At 38.4% G+C, this 23,207-nt stretch overlaps 2 protein-coding genes across 2 annotated transcripts; both read right to left on the minus strand.

Annotated features, from left to right (window-relative positions):
- Positions 1–179: 179 nt before the first annotated feature.
- LOC146710329 (deoxyribonuclease-1-like) lies at positions 180–10,176 on the minus strand. The gene is made up of 10 exons (XM_085457737.1): positions 10,061–10,176; positions 8,808–8,893; positions 8,312–8,406; positions 7,808–7,894; positions 7,182–7,285; positions 5,988–6,100; positions 2,884–3,035; positions 1,760–1,856; positions 1,557–1,652; positions 180–238 (listed from the first exon to the last, which is right to left on the minus strand). The coding sequence occupies exons 2-9, from the start codon at positions 8,886–8,888 to the stop codon at positions 1,599–1,601; spliced, it is 783 nt and encodes a 260-aa protein (XP_085313863.1). The 5' UTR covers positions 8,889–8,893; positions 10,061–10,176; the 3' UTR covers positions 180–238; positions 1,557–1,598.
- Positions 10,177–12,162: 1,986 nt separating this feature from the next.
- On the minus strand, positions 12,163–16,554 carry LOC146710330 (deoxyribonuclease-1-like). Its single transcript, XM_085458108.1, has 9 exons — positions 16,235–16,554; positions 15,633–15,718; positions 15,232–15,330; positions 14,993–15,099; positions 14,012–14,130; positions 13,724–13,836; positions 13,104–13,258; positions 12,647–12,743; positions 12,163–12,548 (listed from the first exon to the last, which is right to left on the minus strand). Exons 1-9 carry the CDS (start codon positions 16,416–16,418, stop codon positions 12,495–12,497), a joined length of 1,014 nt encoding a protein of 337 aa, XP_085314234.1. The 5' UTR covers positions 16,419–16,554; the 3' UTR covers positions 12,163–12,494.
- Between the last annotated feature and the right edge of the window lie 6,653 nt (positions 16,555–23,207).

Raw genomic sequence — 23,207 nt, forward strand, 5'->3', positions numbered from 1 at the left:
AGAGGCCAAGGGCACCCCAGCCCCGAAGGAGCCCGACCGAGCCACAGGTGCCAGGCCCTGACAAGCAGCCACCAGGAGTGAGCCGGTGCATACCTGAGCGTTGATGTCTTTTAGAGTTTTTTTATTGTGGAAAAACAAAATGCAAAAATTAATAATCTTTCAAACCAGATTTAATTCTTTCAGATTAGTTTATTGCAGATAAAACAATAAAAACTCTGTGCAGCCTTCTTCTCTGAACCTGTTTGATGTAGAGTCACAAAAAGGTACAACGAAAACAACAGAAGCAGAAATAGAATTAATCTCATATAAGCATTCAAAGGTTTTATCAATGAAAGCTTATGTGTACAGCAACTTCCATGCAGGTTCAAAATACTTCAGTTAAAAGCGAATAATACGATGTGACAAAATGTGATAAAACAGAAAAAATTAATATGAACTGATTAACCACAAAAAATGTATTAAAACACCCAAACGTCACACAAATAGAACACACGTTAAACTACACTAAAAGCAAAGTAAGAATATTTCAATAAAAAATAAGAGAAATTAAAAAAATATGAAATGATTTGTTTACATCTGATGTCGTGAGCAAGAATAAAAATCCAGCTGTGATAGTGACTTGAAGTGCTCTCACCCTGATGACGTTAACATCTACACAAGGTTCATGTTTACACAGACTGATACCCTCCCCTTTGTGTATGAAAAATACTAATTTCAGGTCTGAGTTCATTTGAGTCACTCTATCTTCTGCTTCAAAAGTCTGACATTTTGCCTGGACAGGCATCAGATGGATCACCTCCCAGTTTGTCTGAATTCAGTGTACGCCTATTTGGGGATCATAGAAGTTTTCATTGAGGGCTTTGATAGCATCTCCTCCATAATGTCAAACTCTTTTGTTGTCCCACATAAACAGATGATTAACTGTGTCAGACATCAGAGCGCTCATCCAGAACCATGGAGAAAAAGTCAAATTTTTTTACTTTTAACATTTTTTTAAACTGAAGCTTCAGATTTCCTTCTGTCCCCGATCCATCTTGTTATAGTTTTCACATTCTCTCATTCTAGCAAAGCAGGATCTACCAAACACTTTTTTTTCAGAGAATGTCATGTTTTTCGATTTTGTGGGAAAGTTGGATCCATAAAAAAGTCATTGGTGCTTTTGCCGTTTTTGTTAACAAATTTCCTAATGTCCATTCTCGCTCTGCATCACTTGAGTTCTTGTTTTTATTTGCATCATTAGTCTCATAATCTGATTCAAATTGCATGAAAAAAAATGCATGATATGCACTTATTTTGTTTTGGATCCTAATTTCTCCTTGACCTCACACAGGAAGAGGATAATCGATTAGCCAGGTGTGATCCATGTGTGCTCGGGTCTGCGTTAGATATAAATGGAAGTGTATTTGTAGTTTTCTTTTCAGTGAGCAGAGTGGGCTTTTCTTATTTATTATGTTTTCTACAAAGGTCTCCTGAGGGGATTGCTATCGCTATTGTAAAGTTTAAATATTTCTGAGGTGACCCATTCACCTATATATTCCTCATAGGGTAAAAATTACCTTTCTTCCTTGCTGGAGGTTCAATGAGCTCATTTTCAAATGTTAATCCTCTTCAAGCTCCACCTCCACAGGGTAGTGATCACTGATGGATTGAGCCTGAATGTAAGCAAGTCAGAAATCCTTTTGAAGACAGCATGGTGGAGAATGCACAACATTATAATACGAGTGTTTGCATGTGAACACTTCCATGTGAAAAGTCTTACCATTTTCTTCCCTAATTTGTAGGCTTTCTGGAAGTTGAAAGGCTTCGCTGAGTTAGCAACAACTGCATCATACATCTCATCTCCATACACCACGATCCTGTTGGCAGAAAATACAGTCACCATTCTGTGCATTTTCATCGACACCATTGTGCGTTTATTTGAATTGAGAAAGATTTATATGTAATCAGATCATTCACACTTTTCTAGTGACATGTAGCAATGCAGGGAATCCAGTTTATACAAATGTTTTCAGTGATACACCAAAGCTCAAGGCAACAGCTGTCCACTGTTCTTCAACAGCAGGCGGTTAAACAGATGTGTTTTACAAAAAAGCAAGCTGGTCTGCAGGGCTGCTGAAATATTTTGTACTGTTCAACAAAAATTTTCTGTAATGTACTGGGTCAATAAATAGGTTATGATTGCACTTGTTCCTCACTTCCAGTGGGTGCTTACTGCTCGTCTACATCTGGGGGCAGCAATGAGTCCGTTAACGCTCAGTGATTAAGAAAACTAGACTGAAATATTCAAGTTCATTTTTATTGTGCCAAATCACAACATGTTGGTTTATACTGCAGCATAAGGACCACACAGTATGTGGAAGACACATTAATTAGCGAGCAGTGATATATAAATACCTGAGAAGTAAAGAGAGACTTAGTAGAAAAGAAATGCTGTCCATCAGTGTGTCACAGGAAGTCACGCGGCGCTCTAAGACCATAGCAGCATAACCAAAGGAAGGTTCAGGGTCACCTGATACAACCCTAACTTTATTCTTCATCAAAAGGAAAGTTTTAGTCAACCTCCCAAATCAAACTGGGATCTGGTTCCACTGTAGAGAAGGCCCCGCCCCCCTGTCTACTTTTAACACTTGATAACTTGAATTATGACACAAAGATGAAATTTTGGATTAAATCTTATAAATGTAACTTGACCTTAAGTTTAATTCTTTATTGTCATACTATGTACAATCGTACAGCGTACTGTCCCATATTGCTGCTAAACGACCATAAATATATATACAAAATACAACACACACTATATCCAGAGATGAAGAATATGTGAAAAAAATACAGAGTCCCTGCAGACAGTGACAGTAGAATTAGAAATGGCAAATCTGAATAAACCTGTCGTAGGTATGGTCATTAGCCCCAGTAGTGGTGTCAGCATCTTCATCTATCAGCCAATAATAAGGAGCAGAACTGATGCTTAGAGCTTCCCTAGTCTCATCATTCAGGTAACGTCCATCTGCATTGAAGTCGCCCAAAATCATGATGTTCTGCAGAAAAAAGCAAAATTAAAATTAGCATTGTTAATTATAACACATGTTGATTACATCAGTGCTATTATCGATTTTCATTTTACGCTTTTTATTATTCTTTTTTTATTAAAAATGTCTTTTAAATTCACATCAGTATTTGGAAAGTGTCCGTTAACATTTTATAATAACTTTTGCAAGATCCACTAAAATTATGGCTGGAACAATATAAACAATGTAACACCAGCCGAGGCTTTTTGGAATCCTATTATGAAGCCTGTAAATACCCACATTAATCCATTTTTTATGCCCAAACACAGTTTGAGCCGATGTAAGTAGTTAGTTAATGTGGCCCTTGGTGTTTTTAAACCAGATGTTATGAATGAGGAGAGGTTCAGACTTGAAGCTGCGCTCTCCCTGCCTAATGACTGAGATGTGACTGATAGGATGTTAGCATGTGAGCATATCATGGATTATTGTTTTTTTCAGACACTTCAAATGACTACAATGCACAAAATGAAATTATCGTTTTATTGAATATGACTTAAATGAGTGACTGAGATAAAAGTCATCAAGAAAGTGTTTACTGGGATTAGGGCAGAGGTTTTTTTTTTTTTTACCTATTATAATGATCAATTATTATTTTTAGAAGTAACGGTATCTTTTATGCTGTCAGTTCAAAATTATTAAAAAAACAAACATGGTCCATAATACATGTAATGTCAGACAGGCTGGCTTTGAGCCAACAGTAAATTAAGTAATGGCACAAGGCTGAGATGTCATCTGATCTGATATTTGCTGTTTTCACTATGTGCATTTATTTGAAATGGTGTTTTTGCTTTAACATGTTTCATAATATTGCATTTAACTTTATACAAGGAATTCGTTTTTACTTTAATAATGGATCTGTTTGGTTACATTGTAAGTCGAATGCTCTACATAGGATTTATGTCTCATATTTCTTCAGTGGCGTGCACAGACATTTTGGGGGGCAAGTGCTCCAGGGGGAAAAAAGGGCACTTTTTGCATATGTGGAAAACCTTTTCTTTGTATAATAAAAAAATCGCACAGGTTAAATGCAATTTGACTTTTATTTTCTCCTTTCTCAGCCTCTCTTTCCTAGACATTATGCTTGCTGAAATTAGTAAATAAATAGACCAAAATGTATGAGAACGAATAAGACTGACTGTGGTCATTACAAGAACAGGGCAGAATGGTCGTTTTCACAGGCAATTGGGAACTGCCTATTTTTCCTTTAGCAAATTAATGTGTTAATGTTGCCAATATGTTACACCAAAAAAAATTAACATGTCTAACCAGTGCTTCTCAAAACTTTTAACACCCCCAACACCGTACCCTTCAAACTACCAATAACAACGTCACTGTTCTGTCACAATCAGGTCACAACACAGTGCGTAAATGTCTGCGAGCATCGCTGAGTCAGTAACAACCAGTTAGGCTAAAGACTGCATCTTTAGACAGTTGGACGGTGTTCTAACTTTCTCACAGGAGACACCTACTAAAGACAGTCAAAGACATTAATTTCAATCTTACCAAAGTAGGACAGTAGTTGACGTTAGTTATGGAAAGGCTAATCCACAAAAACGGAGAAACGTCCATAATTCTATTATTCATAATCATGTCAAGGTTTTAGGTTTTTCTGCAGTTCCATCTCTAAAAAGTGTGATGTCTTCCCGTCACTGACTTCAGTTTGAAAACTTTGTATTTATTCACAGATTTCCGTGAGATCATCCTAAAATTTGTAACGAAAAATGGGCTCAAAAGAGCCCTCTGCCTAACGGCATGTAGCCTTAGCCTATAGCATAACGTGATATTTTCAATAGTGTATGCAAAAAGGTCGGAATTGATGGAGAGTGGGGTTGCCTAAATGGTTTAGGTTACATTTTAAATGTGTCGTTTTTTTGTTTATCCATATGGATGGATGGAGGGGTAAGCTGGCAAAGTTTGTCATGTGCAGTTTCTGACAGGCTACTTCACAACAAAACAATTGCAGGTTGGTCTTAGAGGGCAAACAGAATAATTTCACTCGATTCATGGGTTACCTGACTGGTTGGGAAGGGAAAGAGCTGCCGTGTTGTCCGCCGTGGCGCCCAGTCGCTATAGTCAGCCTACTATGCCTACTCCAAGTAGTCCTGTGTCATGCCGCTGCTACACGCCTCACAACAAATGAACTGCAAGCGTGTTCACGTGACACGGTGACAGTGAAAAAGCGACAGGGTTCGGGTGTCTTTGAAGAAGGGGCACAAATCAAGCCATTATTTTCACACCTTTTTAAATCGCGCAGCTTTAAAAAAAAAAAAAAAATCACGTCTTTCAAAAGGGCACTTTTTTGGACTGAGGGCAAAAGGGCAAGTGCTTCAGCACCACCTCGTCTCTATCTGTGCACGCCAGTGTATTTCTTACCTCCTGCACAAAGGGAGCCTCCTATCTATGGTTGTGAACAGACCGCCACACAGAGCACATATATTGGCATTAAAAAACTGGGATTTAAAAAACATTATATAATGATATAATTATTAAATATCTAATTATATAAATTATATAATTAAGAACACATGTATTTCTTCTCTATCCTACCTTTTATCAGCTGTATAACCCTGTGTACAAACCAGGTCAGTTTATATCAGTAGGATAAGTAATGATATTCAGGACAATAGCTCGGGCGCTTGAGTTTGAACCTTCAGTGTGGGCATTTCAGGTTTTTTCTTAACGATATTTTTATTAAGTTAGTTTTATTTTGATGTACCTTCATCCTGCTTACACCTTTTCAGTTCTGTGTCTTATTATCAGCTTGTCTAACATCAGCAGAGGTAATGAAGAATTTTAAACTGCACTAACTTGTATGAAATGTGCTATGAAATAAAATGTGATTGCGTGATAATCAAATACAATATTTATTATTTTTGTACCATATTTAACATATCGATTATATGTTATTGATTTAAAGCTTACATCAGTTTCCAATGTTTCCCTTGCATCTTCAACCACATCATCCAGAGCTTCCAGCTCATTTTCAGCATCATCTGGATCAATGTGGACTGGGATCAGAACCAGATTCTTCACAACTAGAAGCACAAAGAGACGTTATAAACATACGATTTACTGATTTACTTTTGATGAGGTGGCACCAGTGACTTTAGTAAGTTGACTGTATTGGGTGGCACAGACTGAGCCTGAAATATGGTTTGCCCCGGTGCCCCTTGTCTATAATACTGTAAGTCTTACAGTGAAAAATCTGTTGCATTCAAGCATTTTCCTGAAGTACAGCTTTAATATTCTTGCACCTTATTTCTATGCTTTTTACTTTCTTCTTTATTTTGGATTCCAAAATACTGCACACCAAAACAATTGTTACTTTTAATATTTTGAAATATAAATCTACTAATAAAGGATATATTAAGATATGCCCAAAAAGATGATTCTGTTCACCTGGATGTAGCATTTTCCACTGAAAACGTTACAGAAACTTTTAGAGATTTTCTACCTGGATGATTGAGCATCAAGGCATCTATTGGCCGCTTTATGATGGTTAAAGCTACAAAGTATATGAGTAATTCATATATGTTTGAGAAATTCAAAAAAATCCCCAGCTATAATATTAAAGTAATGTACACACTAATTTTGCAGTCATCTCTGGTATGAATCTACTGGCTGGCTGGGAGTTTCCTGTGTTTACGTGTCCTCGCTGTGACTGCATGACCTCTCTTCATGTACGCTGGCTTCCTCACACAGTCCAAAGACATGTATGCTATGTTAACTTGTGAATTTAGAGTGTGAGCATCAGCGGTTGTCTGTAGCCCTCAGGTGGGCTGGTGACCTGTCCTGAATGTGCCATGCCTTTTGCCAAAGGGCTAATGAGATGGTACACACGGAACACCTGTGTCGCCAAATTAGATAAGTAGTTAAGAAGATGGATGGATGGTTAATATATGATCCTACATAATGACTATATTTACTTTGGGCACTTAGAGTAGATTTTTATAGTAAAATTGTTGTACTTCTTCTGTTCTTGGTCATATCTGTGCCATTAATTTAACAATAATAAATAATATATTTAAATCATAGTAAATGGATTTAAGTGTTTATCCTGAAATGGGAGAACCAAGTCAGACTGATCTGAAGCAAAGATCATATACACATACATACCTGTATTTGGACATTCAAACATCACAATGAAGGGCTCTCGGGCAAGCACATCTTCGTTTTCTTCTTCATACTGGTAGTAATCTGTCACGTTTATTTCATCACGTCTGAGACACAAAGATAAACAGCTGTATTTTAATCTTTTCTGGGGATGATAGATTGACAATGATTAATTTCCTGGATGCTAAACAGAAACACTCAAATATAAAAAGGACTTACTTATTGCTATGAACAACATTTCCTGTACTTTTGTGTTATTATTTCATATTCATATTTATTTTTAGTTTTAAGATTAAAATTGAAGTTAATTTGTTAGTTTTTTCAAAAACTGGTTCAAAGATTTCAGTTTAACCTTTTAAAAAGTTAAAAGAAAAAAATAGTTTTCGGTACAAAATAACATTTATTCCCTTTATCTGAGATACACACACAAACAAATTTATTTATTTATTTTTTGCCTGTCCCGTTTGGCTCTTTTGCCATCAGAATTATTGTCTAAAGGCAAAGAAAGATGCCCAACGGATTTACTTTACCAAATTGACCATCCCAGCCTTGCCACACAAACAAATTGTAATGTTTTTAATCAGTAGGTGGTGCTGCAGAAACACAACTGTGAACCTCGTGATGGATACCTGTAGAAGAAGACAAACTGCTCCTTGTGAGAGTTTCGTCCTATTGGGTCACTGCTCAGCATCTCAAATGGATGATATTTGTTTTTTCTGTTGAAAAACACAGCTCAGCTCGATTTAATTTTTATTCTTTTTTGTGTGACTAAACGTGTCAGCGATTTAAATCCCAGTGAAAATGTGACGCACAGCTGCTGAAACTTTACAGCTGGTCTTCATTCTGTGGTTTCAGTAACAAACGATTTAACAGCTTTCAAGTATCAAACCTATTCCTTGAGCATAGAATCTGTATTGAACGTACATAAAACATGCTGTATATGAAAAAATCAGCAAAAACATGAAGGTTCCAGCCAGTTTTAAACCAAAACTCCTCCCACCCAGTTTAATAACTGGCTAACAGCGGTAGTCACATTGTTCTAAAACAACAACTCGCTAAGCCACAGTTGCTCCATCGTAAACCTCTCAGATGTTCTGTGATTGTTACAGGTTATATAATTTGAGATAAATCACCCATATTTATTGAGCTCCGTGAGAAACTTTTTCATCGCATTGCCAGTGGGATCCTGAACTTCCTGCATCACCACCAAACTGTACCGGGACACAATCTACGAGAAACACATGAACACGGTAAAAAACACGTTTAAAGACTGTAGCATAAAAGAAAATATTAGAAGTAATTTGAAGAAGCTTCAAAGACAATTTAGCAAGCACCACAAATTTAAACAATGCATCAGCTTTCATGAGCCAGCGTGAACAACATCAGGAAAATGAAAGGAATAAATGGTCCTATAATCAGCTATGTGTTGTTAGCATTTAGATAATATACTTATTTTTGTGAGATATGAAAAAAAGGAACAGGGCACAGACTGTAGTGGTGGATTACTGTGTTTAAAAAAAACAAACAAATTTAACCTCATGTTGCATTCAATAGCACAAAACTAATAAACACAATCAAAACTCTAAGTAAGTCAAAAAGGTCACAGTGTGCTCCACGACTATGATTTACCTTGATAAGGTTTTTCAGTATATTGTCATTATTGACTTTTTTCATTCCGAGGTTCTTCACATTAAACGCTGCAATCTTCATGGTCACTGTAAAAACAAAATTAACAACAGAGACTTCAGCAACAATAACACAGTTTAGCAACTTATTAACAACTCAGGGATAATGGAGTGTGCTGATGTTCTCCATGTTTGTCTAATACATTACAAATATTGGTAGTTCTACACCCAAAGTATTAGTTTAAACATTTTAAGATAAAAAAAAATATATTTAAACCAGAGCACAAGAACTCAGGCGATGATAAAAAGATGCAAAGCAGGGAGGTGCAGAGCCAGGGGATAGCCAAATTTAGTCATTGGAACATTAACCAGGAGCAACTATCTTGATTAAATTTACACATTTATTGTTTGGGACGGTGAATCTAGAGAACAACTTGGCTTTACCGCATGTAACCATGATCACAACCATACAGAAGTGTACAGAAAATAGGATTATTTAATTTATTATCATATGTGTTTTATTAGCATGGAAAGATTATATCATTTAGCCTTATCTTTAAATAAAATAGAGTGAAAAAGTACAAGACAGTAGAAGAAAAAAGTGCAAAGCGTTTTTCTTAGTGTGATTTTATTCATTAATAGCCACAAGAGACATAAAGCAGACAGCAGTGTTGTTGACACGTTACCAAGAAATACTGACACAGGAGGATGCACATGCTATTCATAAACACTGTTCATGAATAGAAATGAACTATTATTCATTCAGTCTATTTAAATTTGCAGGTGCAGATCCTCAACAGTTCACTCAATAGATGAATAATAAAGTGATCATAGCAGTGAAGATAACTCTGCTTCACTAAAACTGGCACACTGTGCGGTTTTCAGACAGGAAACTCTTTCATTTAAAACTGAAACAAATCTGAACTGTCAAAACCAGTCGCGTTCTTCTAACAGTTCCTGAAATATGTATTTATTAACACACTTTTTATAGTATTATAGTATTTTTATTATTATTATTACTATTATTATTACTTATTACTTTCTTTTTCTGCTTGGCTGACTTTAGCAGATAAATATCTCCCACCTGCAAAAAACTTCCCCTGACAAAATGCATATAATCTGAAAATCATTTTGGCAGCTTCACAGCAGTCGAGCTGGTTTCCCGCCAATTCTAACTTTGAATTACACAATGCAAATTTTGCAAGTCCAGTCAAATAAACAGCTGCTCAATTGCCTGCAATTATTTCTCAAACTTACCTTTTTCTGTAGAAAATGCAGAAAACTAAGAACAGGAATTCACCAATCTGGCTATGATGTCCTTTTGAATTGTCCTTGCTATCAATGGGACTGACTGACTGTTTCTGCAGGCAGAGAGACAGCCCACGCAGTATGAGCATGCTCATACATGCAGCAGACACTTCCCTGAGAGATGGCACAGACCAAATGCAGAGCTAACATGGCGAGTAATCAAATCATAAAATCATTGATTACAAGCAACATTTTCACAACTTTATATTTATCTGGTGCCTCCTGTCAGCACAAGACGAGAGGACGTTCTTTTGTGGAAATGATGTTAAAAAGGGCCTCAGGATAACACATAGATGTCTAAAGGGTCAGTGAGGTATGGCTGTGTGACATGTTTTTATCCATGGCTGTGTTCATGACAATCCATTCATATACCAAATAGATAATATAGTTTCCTCTATCCTCAGAGATATATAAAGCTTCACTTGGTAATAAAAAAATCTTCTTTCCTCCACTGTGACTCAAGCTGTGCCTTTCATCTCTTCCTACACACAAATATTCCCGCTTCTTTCTTGCTTCCCGGTCATTTTAAAATACAGGATGCTTCCTGTTGATGTGCAAAAAAACAAAAAATGTCCTTCCACACCCACACCACTGAGACATCTTGTCTGGATGGTGCGGCTGTTTCACAAACGCTGTGGTAGCAGCTGTTTCCTTCCTGTTATGTTGCCTGTCTGAAACTGCATAATAACAATGGCAACAAAGTATTAACAGAACAAATGAGTCATGCTAGTTGGGTTCTTAATTCTTTGTTGGACAAAATACTAAATATAACCAAACAAAAGGTATAATGCTCACAGCTCCTTTGCATCAATATCATTAATAAAATGAAAAGATTAAAAAGTGATGTTAAAATGTTCTACAGTAGAACAAAATGTTTACAGCTTTCTTCTAAAGACATTTCTGTACAAATTCATACAGAGAATTTAAAACTTTAGTATAAATATAAACAGACATTTGTTTTTTTCAACTCAGCAACTTGGACTGTTTTACCTCAGAAAGTCAGGATGACTGCTGTTCAACAAGTTTCTCTTCTAGTTTTGGTAAAATTAGAATACTTTATTAGTTTGTTACTTACAGAGTATGTAGAGCAGTTGTTATCTTAACACTACATGACATTGTCGCTTCTGTCTCAAATAAACAAAACAATACAGAAAGGCAGCAATTAAAACAGCCAATGTGTCCATGGGATACGTGAGAGGGGTGTACTTTTCTCACAGAAGAATATTACATCTATACAGTTAAGTTAAACTTGCGACCGGGGCGTTAAATTTCTGTCTGGTGTCACTTTTGTCTGCAAGGACTGCTTCAAAGATAACATTTATAGTTGCATTTGTAGCCCTGCCACTGTCTGGCACCCTGTCGAGACCTGTCCAGGGTGTAACCTGCTTCTTGCCCTGTGGCAGCTGGGCCAGGCTCCCTCCCCGGGTGGAAACATTAATGAGGTAACTGGATACATTTGCAAAATTCAATCCAAATCAAAAATACAATAAATAAACAAAATGATTATTTAAAATGTAAAACTATATTATTAAATAAAACCTGTAAAATCACTTAGATAACCATATTTCATCTCATTCATGTCAGGGCTTCGTGTGTGGAGGAGAGGAAGAGATGACTCAAAACAGGCACGACTTGTGGTGAAAGCTGGTGTTTAGTGCAGATGGAGTGAATGAACAGAACAGGAGCAGAAAATGGCTGATGGACGGACAGACGGACGGACGGACGGACTGAATGAGCAAAGCATACAGTGACAACCTAACATCAACAACAATGACACGACAATGAACTGATGAATCTGAGGGACTTCAATACACAGACTGAATGATTAGTGATTAGAGACCGGTGAGTGAATGGCTGAACATAATCTAACTAATGACACATAGAAGTAACAGGAACAGAACAACAGAAAATGAGAACGAGTGACAAAATAAACTGAACCTGAACAAGCTGAAAACACTGGGTTACTGACCCAGGAACCCTGACAATTCATGCTCCACTTGTCCAGTCATTGCATAAAATTGAACATGAAAGAAAAACAAAGCAAGTTGTGCGTGGATGTAAAGGTTTATTTGCCATTGTGTTGGTTGATTGAAACCCAGGGGATCAATTCAATCCTGTTTTTTTCTATGAAGTTCCTCCAAAAACACAGTTGTTAATTTTACTAAAAGGCAGAGTGCCTCATTTACTCTTCTTTGACATAAAATTGCACATAATATGAAAAAAAGACAGCAAAAACTATTTTAACATGAACCGTTATATAACTACACATATAAGACACATACATGGTTCCTGATTAAAACTGGGGGTGAAATTTGTTTGCTATCTCACTTCAAGGCAGGTTCTCAATGTAAAAATAAAGCTTTTTTCTATAATTCTTCATACGTTAATTGTCCCGAAGCTCCACCTCCACGGGGTAGTGGTCACTGACAGATCGAGTCTACAAGTAGAAAAACATGGCAAACAGCGGTGAAGTGAGATGTTTGCACGTAAACATTGCCATGTTGAATTAAATGTTTTTAATATTAAATGTCTTACTGTGTCATAATTTAGGCGGTACGCTCTTTTGAAGTCGAAAGGCTTTGCAGAGCCAGGAACAACTGAGTCATTCATCCTCTTTCCAAACACAACAATCCTGTTGGCAGGAAATAGAGTCACAATCATGCATTCATTTGACTTTGCCTGTTGTTTAACATGCAGATGACAATTTGCCATCAAGAAGCATTTCACTTTCTTTGTTTTAAGACTGTAATGAAACAGAACTAGGGAGGTGTAGGCAGTGAAACCATTGTGAGGCAGGAGGGGCGGTGATTGTTTTTTCAGCATAGAAACAGATCTTGCCCACCCGGATTTCCTAATCTTAAAACAGGAAAGTATTTATATTTATAAATAATAACTATTTAGATATTCAAATATTTTCTAAGCTAAAAATAAAATCGTGTGACTCTGAGCAAGACAACAACAACATAAAGAAAAGTAGTAAATATGAAGATACCTGTCATATGTATGGTCATTAAGGTCACTAGTAGTGGTGTCAGCGTCTTCATCTATCAACCAAAAGTAGGGACGAGAGCTCATTCTGATGTTTGTCCTTTTAGTACTTGACAGATAACGTCCATCCGCATTGAAGTCCCCCAAAATCATGATGCTCTGAAAGACAATATATATGAAAATACAAAGGTAAATATTTTATAACAATATCATTTAATATAATTTTGTTCTCCAGTCTTTAGGTTTGAGCACATTTCAGATTTTTCATTTTAGTTACGCTCATATGTCAAACATAATAACGGCACAGGTTTGGTTTTCAAAGAACAAATTAATTTAAATAACTTGAGAAGCAAATTATTTTGACTTCTTGTCAACAATAACTTTATCTTAACAAATAAAAATAGTTTACTGTTATAAAATTGTGCTTTTATAAAACTAATTTGTCCACAGCCTGCTGCTGTGAAGTGCTTGAAGAGTCTAGAATGACAATCAGACCAATGATTGTAACTATCAATCATTTCATGACCTTTTCTGCTCTAATCAACATATTATTGTTATTATTGTTATTTAGCATCATAAACAAATCCATTCTGTAAATTCGTCACTCTTTCATTTCCAGCCTACATTAGTGCCCCATCTCCTTCTTGCATCTTGGACCACATTATGAAGAGCACGCAGCTCATGTTCAGCATCCTTTGGTTTGGTGTGGACGGGAATCAGAACAAGCTTCTTCACAACTGGAAGCACAAACATAACCAGTTAGTTACAGGTGAACATGCACAGTAGTACTTGTTTATTTGTATACTTGTATGGACATTCATGGACAATTTATCCTGTATCCTGGAAGAAGGAGCAGCGTCACCAGTTTCAAACTGGTCCCTGTGAATGTAGAAGTAGAGGACAAAAGCTCACACTCATACATACGTCTGGCTGAACGGCGGCGAAACTGCACAATAAAGGGCTCTCTGGCAAGCACATCTTTGTTTTCTTCTTCATATTGGTAACGGTCAATCACACTCATTTCATCCTGTCTGAGACAGAAAATACACACACATCTGTTTCCCTCATGCTAACATATAGCCAAGGTCTCAGCCCAAACTGAGATGACTTATATCGTGAGAAGTTGCTTATTGTTGTGAATCTTGTGCTGTCTGAGGAAGTCTGAGGCCAGGAATAGGGTGGAGTCCCGACTCCAGGTTTTTGACTCTTAGTGTGTCGGGGTGTTGGTGTATCATGTCTCTCTGCTGGCTGGGGAACGCCTCCGTGTCCTCCCAGAACAGCTGGAGTAGGTGAAGAAGAGGAGGTGATTTTTCTAAAAGCCATGTTCACCTATTCTCTTAAACATTCATAGAGTGCTTTTATTTCTTTTAAAGGAAAAAATATCTAATGCAATAAATGTTGAAGAGTCTCCCCTTAGACCAGAGGTGGGCAATTCCAGGCCGCGAGGGCCGGTGTCCTGCAGGTTTTAGATCTCACGCTGGGTCAACACACCTGAATCACACGATTAGTTCGTTACCAGGCCTCTGGAGAACTTCAGGACACGTTGAGGAGCTAATTTAGCCATTTAAATCAGCTGTGTTGGTTCAAGGACACATCTAAAACCTGCAGGGACACCGGCCCTCAAGACCTGCAGTTGCCCACCTCTGCCTTAGACTGTTGCTCCTGCATTCTGGACCCGGATAAGTGGCATAAAATGGACGGTGAATAAAAGTTAATATTTTGGTTTGAAGAATATCTGAAATCATTTCTGTGGATTATCTTAAACTTTTTAAAAAATGTTTTATTTTCCTTAAAATCTTCTCCTAAATGCAATGATCTGTCTTGACAGATTTGAGCTTTTAATTCCGGACATGTGAGACATCTATGAAACATATGAATGTCAGATGATTGTACCTGTAGAAGAAGACAAACTGCTCCCTGTAGGAATGTCGTCCTACTGGGGCACCGATCTCCATCCTGTATGGACGAGATCTGTTCCCCCTGTTCAAAAACAGACATAACTGTAGTTCAGTTTTATTTTTGGGAGGTTTTGTACATATTGTGTGTTTGGCATTACAGCAGGAATACTGTTGTTGTCACTTAGTTCCAGTGGTCAGCAGGTGTAAATGCCTGTTAATGTGGTTTGTGATGACTTTCCTGTGTCTGTTGAGCTCTGTGAGAAATTTGCTCATTGCCCTGTCATTGGGATCCCGGACCTCCAGTAACACCACCACACTGTACCGAGACACAATCTAAGAGAAACACACAAACCCACTTAGTAAAAATACATTTAAGAAATAAAAGTCTGGTGCAACAGTTCAGCAACCACTGGGAATCCAACACATCAACTTTTACAAGCCAGTGTGAACAAACTTAAATAACTCTGTATACTGCAAAAATGGCCTGACGTCACACACTTAAAAGTCAGCAACTCTTACTGTGGCAATACGTTCTATAATTAAATGTTTGAATATGTTGATGACACAAACACACTTCAACAATAAAACAGCATCATAATTTAATCAAATTAAGTTGTAAATGTCTCATGACTTACCTTGATTAGATTATTTCGTACAATATCTTTGTTGAGTTTTCTCCCTCCAAGATTCTTGACATTGAAGGCTGCGATCTTCATTCTGACTGTAAAACCAAACTTTTGAGAATATCACAGCATTTACATAATTTCAGAGGTTTTAACATTAATGAGAATGCTAACCATACTTGGACACAGTGCTTTGTGTCTAAGCTCACACTTACCCAGAGCGACCTGTGAAAGGCTTCAGCCCTGACTTTAACCCTGATTCAGGTAAGCTACTAAGAAGGTGATGGTGGTGGATGTATTAGACCTGTCCTTTCACTTTTTAGTTTGGTTTGGGCACCTGGCTGCCAAATTGATAATTGTTTGACTTAAAATAAACCATTTTACAATGTTAACTAGAAGTCAAACTTCAAAAGTAAAATTCAAATTCAAAGAAAGAAAAATGAAAACAACTAAATATAAGAGGCTGAGAGAAAATGTCTGGCTGGTTTCCCGCCAATTCTGACCTGGCATCACACAATCAAAAGTCCAGTAAAATGAAAAGAAGCTCAATCACCACTTTGAATACTGAAGCAATTTTTTAAAGAAAGAAACAGAAAAGAAAGAAAAGAACTCACCAATTAGGTTAAGATCAATAACCACAAATGTCTGAAGACAGAGAGCTGAAAGAGGTCCTTCACTGTCAGTGGAGAAAGGACGACTGACTGAGAGTCTAAGCAGGAAAGGAAACGTCCGTGTTAAACCACACAGCCAATAAAACTGGCTCACAGACACAGTGAGAGAAAAGCTGGCACGGATCATTTAGCATTTGAAAAACTGGATATTTCCCTTTGGAGCGGTGGAGTCCAAAACTGAGCTAAAAGAGAAGTAAAAATCTTTAAATGGAAACAAAGAACTACACATTTCTTTGACTGGATGTGTAATTTTATGTGATAGAATAATACACATAGGCAAAGTGCACACATAACCCTGGGAGCCCTTTATGTATGTAATATACATGTATGCTTTATGTACATTACATAATTGTATACATGTACTTATGTGAACAATTATAACATAAAGTGTAAAGGTATCTTTAAAAAGTCTGTAAATGATTGAATCATGTTAAAATAATGAGAACTATTAATCAGATGTTAAATGTGTTCTGTGAATGTTTATGACACACCAGAGATAAATCTCATGTCAACAGTCGACATTTTCCTAAGAATATTTGATGCTTTCAACATCTGCCAAAGAGAATATACACCTTGTGTAAAAGTTCAGGATGTTTGAAATGAACTGAGGATTTCACTGAGACACCTGAAGGGCCTTTGATGGTCAGTGAAATGGAAGCGTCTGATAGTTTGAGGTAGTTAAGCTGAGTGATAATGTTGTGTGTGTGTATTTGTGTATGAGTGTGTGTGTGTGTGTGTGTGTGTGTGTGTGTGTTGTAGTACAAGACATGCACAACATCTTGCTGTTGTTCTTCCATCCCAGCTGCTGCTCATAGAGGATCTATAACATTTCAGGGTTTTTATTTTACAGTACAGGTAAGTAATTGCCTTGAAATGGCCGGTTCCTCATTAGTTGTTAGAAACAGCTTCTTTCTGTCACCTCAAAATATCCACAATATTTACACAAACTTTCTGTTTGAAAGTATGAAGAATTTTAGAGTTGTTCTCTGAAACAATTGGTGCTGTTTTCAGTGGACTGTTTTTTGTGGTTGTTTTTTTTTATATACTTTTGTTTTCTTTCTTTTTCTTCAAACAGTAAAGTGGCCGTTGGTACTCCTCAAGCTGGCTCATTGATAATATCTGGAGAAACATTGTATATGAATCAGGGCAGATTTTTGTCAACTGCATAAATCTTTGGAAACTTAAAGCATCCGACCAGTGATGCGACTCGATCAGAGTGGTTGGCTGAATGAAATAAATAACTGGATAGTTAATATTCAACGTATCGACATCATTAACGTCATTAACCTTGGAACAGAACCTTTTGTATTTGTTCTAACGATGTAAACTTTAAATGTGTGTTTGCAGTTTCAGTTATAGATAAAAATGACAAATATATGGCCAGTTATCAAGATGAGGTACCGTTAGTTGGGCAAGACCTTTTTTTAGCAAACGCTGTAGCAAACGGATGTTTCTGTCTTGTCATATTTTCAAGGGGAAACTGTTTAGTAACAATGGTAACAAAGTGTTTACAACAAAGTCAGTCATGTCACTTGATTTCTTCCATGTTTCTGGGAAAAGCAAAATATAGAGCACTCATACAAAATGTTATATTGTGGTCTTTTAGGTCTCCCTGCTGACATCTTCAGGTTTTGTCTCGTCTCTTTCTCTCTGCTTCAGTTTCTGTCTCTCCTCTCTTCTATCTGTGATTTTTGTTGTTGTTCGTGCTCCCTGTTGGGCCTTATTTCAGGGTCTTGGCCTTTGCTCTACACACCTGAGGAAATCACCCACCTGTCTCACATGATCTTATCAGCTTAAGGTAGTGGCTGGCACCTGAAGTCATTTGCTGGCCTTTATGCTTTGAGGAAACTTACTGTGTGTTTTTCCCTGTGTACAGACTCCCTGTAGTGCGGCGAGCCTGCATGAGTTAAGAGTGTACTGACCCGAAGAGAGGTGGATGTTATGGATGCCTGTTCCCTTTAAGAACCCTAGATCCCCATTCCCCATTAGTTTTGGATTATATCTTAAAATCCTTTCCAAGGACTACTTTGAACCTTTTATAAAATGAGTCAGAGCTCAAATGAAGCTGTTTGGTATGACACACAAACCTGCAGAACTGTAATGGGTTTCCACCTTTAGGTGGTGCTGTAGAAACACCAGAGACAAGCAGATTAAACTGTTCAAACATACTTTTTTAAATCCTACAACATGTCATGCTCTACTGCTGTCCTCCGTGTATATTTCCCCAGTCACGTTTGTGTTTGATCCCCCACCCCCTCACAAGGACAGAGGAAGACCTTTGAAACCCCCTCCCCAGTGTCTACCTCAATCTATAGGTGCTGTTTTGTCTCCCTTTTCTGTTCCCATGTTCCTCTCCTTGTGTTTCATTCCATGTCTCCCCTTTCCTCTTATGAAAAGCCTTGCTCTAAATGAGCTTCTTTTTCATATGCCACTCTAACTCCCGTATGTCACACATGTTAGCCAAAGTGGTTAGTAAGAAAAAGCTACACTACAGAGGTTCCTTAAGGTTACTTGTTTACTTGCTAATGCGAGCTCTGTTTTAGCAAATGCACAGACTGTAACTGTTATAGACAGTGTTGTTGTTAATGTATGTTTGGGGGCGTTGCACCCCGGAACCTTCAGTGGTTTTTCAGGGTTCTCCCTGCCGGAATGTTATGTGTGGGACAGTTTCCTGTATGTATGCGACTAGCTGTGGTTGTTTCTAAAAGTGGTCAGTAAACGTCCTAAAACTGGCACTTGAGTTTCCGAGTATTTTTATCCTGAGGTTATAACAATAACTAATTTCACAACCATTTCTTATTTGGCCCTCTGAGCTCACAGAGAGTATAAAAACATCTGTCGCAGCCTGTAAGCGAAACATAGCTTTTAAACGAAATTGTCACGGCTTGCTGGGGCAGACCGTGTGTGTGAGTGAGTGAGTGAGGACACGGAGGAGACAAAACTGAGTTTAAACGAAAAGCAAGCCTTTATTATGGCTGATGTCTCCAAGCATGACATCCCGGTGCATTTCAGACCCAGCAACACGCTCAGACAAAAACTGGTTCACCCGAAAGACAAAACGCCAAAACACAGACTTAACAATGTGGTGTATGCTGCACAGTGCAGCGAGGAATGCCCAGACCTCTACATTGGAGAGACCAAACAGCCACTTCACAAGCGCATGGCACAACACAGAAGAGCCACCTCCACAGGACAAGACTCAGCAGTCCATCTGCATCTTAAGGTCAAAGGTCACTCTTACGAGGATGCCAATGTTCACATTTTGGACAGAGAGGACAGATGGTTTGAAAGAGGAGTGAAAGAAGCCATCTATGTCCACTGTGAGCGACCATCTTTGAACAGAGGCGGTGGTTTACGACACCAACTCTCTGCCATCTATAATCCAGTTTTGAGATCCCTCCCCAGACGCCTGAATGCCCACTCACATCCTGGGCCATCTGACCTCAGGAATTCGCATGATAAGGTGGGGCCAGGTTTCACAATGAACTCACCCGAAACTCTGGCTGATTGGGACCCACACCCAGTTTCACACCTTGGCTCAGGCGATTAGAGGATCATCAGGGGGTCCTTTTGTCCCTCTGTGGGGGGTCACTCCCACTAGGTTTATATCTGGGACTCTCCACCATTTGACCTTAGAACTGAAGAAGCTTCTCGGATGAGAGGTGAAACGTCTTCAAGTAACTTAAAGAAGTCCAGACGCTTTTCTTTGCAAGCTCCTTTGACTTTTCTTTGTACACATGACAATAAATGTGTTGAATCTTGAATCTTTAATGACTTGTAATTGGCAAATTTAGCAAGCAGTTTCCCTGTCAAACCCAAACCTCCTGATCACGACTATTTTTGTTTTGTTTTTTGCAACCATGGTGACAGTTTTGATGGTGACGGTGATAATGCTGAAATTTCAAAAGAAATGGGTTGGGTTTTTTTTTTTCTTTCTTTTTTTTTTTTTAGAAATCATTATGGTGACAGTTATTCTTGAAATTTAAAGAAAAAGAAAAAGATATGGGCTCATTTTTGTGGTCACATTAAATAAATCATGAAGTTTATTTCATAAAACTTTGTCATACAATGTGTAAGAAAGGAGGATTATCAGTGTTAAGCTCATTGGCCAATGACTTGCTCGACAAATCGAGCAAACAGTTTGACTGTCAGCTCGAGATCTCCTCATCAGGTCTGTTTTTTTTTGTTCTTTTTGCAGCCAGGATGATGAAGGCGATAATCTTGAAACCTGTGATGGTTACATCAGCTTTTCATGGTGTCTTTGTTTAGCACAGTGGTTTCCTGTCAGTTTTTCATCAGGTGTGTCCACAATGCATCTTTGCAAAAACCCTAAAAAACCGTGTGACTTTTTTGGGGGGGGGGTAACAACAATAACATTAATCATATTTATATTTATAAAAAGGTGCAATAATGATAATAATGTTTAATAATAACAGTGTGCAATAAACATACACTTATTCTTCTTGTTATTACTTAAGTTAAGTTATTGTGTCTTGTCGTGTTGTGTTGTACGTAGTGCCAACGTGGGACAGTTTTCCAATTTCATTGTACTATTGTACTATGTATGACTGTGCAGTGACAATAAAGTTATCTTATATTATTTTAGGTGGAGGTATGCGAGAGGGCGAGGCAAGATTGTGGAGGTCTGGGCAAGTATGAGAATGATCCAGTCCAGAAAGAATGTGGTGAAGCAAGGAGGCAGGTAGGTGAGTGTGAGTGTAGAATCCATACCAGAGATGTTGCTGAGAAGGCAGCAGACGAGACCAGTGATCGAATGGTGAATAACTGTAGGTAGTTGGAGGGAATGATCTGTGGACTCGACAACAGACAAAGGGCAAAGGACTCGTGATCACCGGTTTAAACTGTGACACGCAGAAGGTCAGGTGAATACTTTAGTTTTCAGGCCCCTCTTCTGTGGAACCAGCTTCCACTTTGGATTCAGGAGACAGACACTATCTCTACTTTTAAGATTAGGCTTCAAACTTTCCTTTTTGCTAAAGGATATAGTTAGGGCTGGATTAGGTGAATCCTCCCTTAGTTATGCTGCAATACATGTAGGCTGTTGGGGGATTCCCATGATGCACTGAATATTTCTTTTTCAGTTACCGTTCTCACTAACTATGTGTTAATAGACCTCTCTGCATTGAATCGTGCCTGCTTTTAATCTCTGTCTCTCTTCCACAGCATGTCCTGTCTTCCTTCTCTCACCCCAACCGGCCGCAGCAGATGGCCCCACCCCTCCTTGAGCCTGGTTCTGCCGGAGGTTTCTTCCTGTTAAAAGAGAGTTTTTCCTTCATGCTTGCTTGCTTGCTCATAGGGAATCATCTGATTGAGTTTTTCTCTGTATGTATTACTGTAGGGTCTACCTTACAATATAAAGCGCCTTGAGGCGACTGTTGTTGTGATTTGGCACTGTATAAATGAAATTAAATGAAACTGAATTCAATTAAGTTCAATTGATAATTTTGTCCACCTCGAATTGCTCAATGTACTGAGGCGACGGCTTACGGGACTCAGTTCTGGGCAATATGGGAATATCCCTGGAAGCCAGCCATACCTTTTGTTCAGGAGCATACGTGGGTTTGGCTGAGCGGTGCTGGTTGGCATACTGGCGCTGGCAGCTGGCTGACCTGAGAAGCGCTCGCCATGTTCATGGGGTGGGGTGGTAAGGTGTCTTTAATGAATACCTCTGTGCATATAAGAGAGAGATCTGTGACGGATTCACTGGTGCTAGTAGATTTGACTGGCTCTGGGGGACACGCCAATACAAGGCAATTTGCATGACAAAAAAGGCTCCAGCTCGACACCCTTTGCCCCGCCCAATCTAGATGGGCATTTTATACTTTTAACCAAAGAAATCCTAAAATGAGACGGGTACTAGGGGACTGGTGTGTAAAAATCGCTAGTGTTTCTTTGTTATTTCCCAATGTAACTAGTTTGAGGGGTTCAGTTTGGTGCGTGATATGAGCAAGGATGCGATCATTTAATGCCTTGGCGGGAATGGTGGTGGATTGAGCTAGCATAGCGGAAGATTCAACTGTTGTGCAAGGCCAGAATCTATTAGATTTTGCTCAGCCCAAGAATCGACTAGGGCTTGGAACGAGTGGGTATCTTGTCCTACCAACTGAGAGACCGGAAGCTGAAGATGGGGTTTATGGTTACTGTGTGTACCCCCGAATCTGCCGGCAGGCAGATCCTTTTAGTTTTTTTGGATGCGAAGAAATTAAATGTTCAAGCTGTCCACAATAGAAGCGCTCTCTGTCTTCCAGGGATAACTGCATCAGCTCTGGGACTGAATCACTTCTTTTGTTTTTGTTTTTTGAGCGAGGCAAACTCCTCAAACGATGATGGCTTGTCGCATGAAGCGAGTTGATCTTCAAAACGTCATTTAGGGATTGTAAATAGACCCCCTGAAGTGCGTGATCGGAGCAGCCGATCAACTGTGCCTCAACTGGGGCAGTACGAAAATCTATGAGATGGTCCGCCATCCTGCATCTGCCCTGATGGAATCCTCACAGTGTAACAGGGTCATAAATCACATCTTGTTATAATTACACAAAATGTGTTCTAAACCCCCAAACTGTTCCTTTTATACCTGCTTTTAGGACCTCCAAACCTGTAGTTATGTTCATTATCAGTTAGCGCCCCTCCTCATTGTTCTTCTTCGTTGGTGCAACCCTATAAATACAGTGTACCCCTTTTGCCTCTCCCCTTTTCTACAATTCCCCTGTGGGAGAGGTTGGTGTCATTTCTTTCCAACACTGTAAAACACACATATAATTCATATTTAGCCACCCTGATGTTTCTGATTGCAATTTTAGTTCAATTATTGTCATCATTATGCCTGTTTTTTGTTAGATGCTTTAAATGTGTAGTACGTGTGTGCCACATATGTGTTCTAGGAAACGTGAACGCT

This window comes from Copadichromis virginalis, linkage group LG5 (assembly GCF_057382275.1).
Source record: "Copadichromis virginalis isolate Kocher_CV1m ecotype Utaka linkage group LG5, C_Virginalis_male_GT1.1, whole genome shotgun sequence".
Classification (NCBI taxonomy): Eukaryota; Metazoa; Chordata; class Actinopteri; order Cichliformes; family Cichlidae; genus Copadichromis; species Copadichromis virginalis.

Bases quoted from the DNA above. Each gene is read 5' to 3' on its own strand.
- LOC146710329 (XM_085457737.1), bottom strand. From the start codon at position 8,888: ATGAAGATTGCAGCGTTTAATGTGAAGAACCTCGGAATGAAAAAAGTC. The intron at 7,286-7,807 runs GTATCCATCACG...TTTGTGTCTCAG, and splicing joins CAGTTTGTCTTCTTCTACAG to ACGTGATGAAATAAACGTGA. The intron at 3,036-5,987 runs GTAAGCTTTAAA...TTTTTTCTGCAG, and splicing joins GGGAAACATTGGAAACTGAT to AACATCATGATTTTGGGCGA.
- LOC146710330 (XM_085458108.1), bottom strand. From the start codon at position 16,418: ATGATCCGTGCCAGCTTTTCTCTCACTGTGTCTGTGAGCCAGTTTTAT. The intron at 15,331-15,632 runs GTAAGTCATGAG...TGTTTCTCTTAG, and splicing joins TACGAAATAATCTAATCAAG to ATTGTGTCTCGGTACAGTGT. The intron at 15,100-15,231 runs GTCATCACAAAC...ACTGAACTACAG, and splicing joins AGCTCAACAGACACAGGAAA to TTATGTCTGTTTTTGAACAG.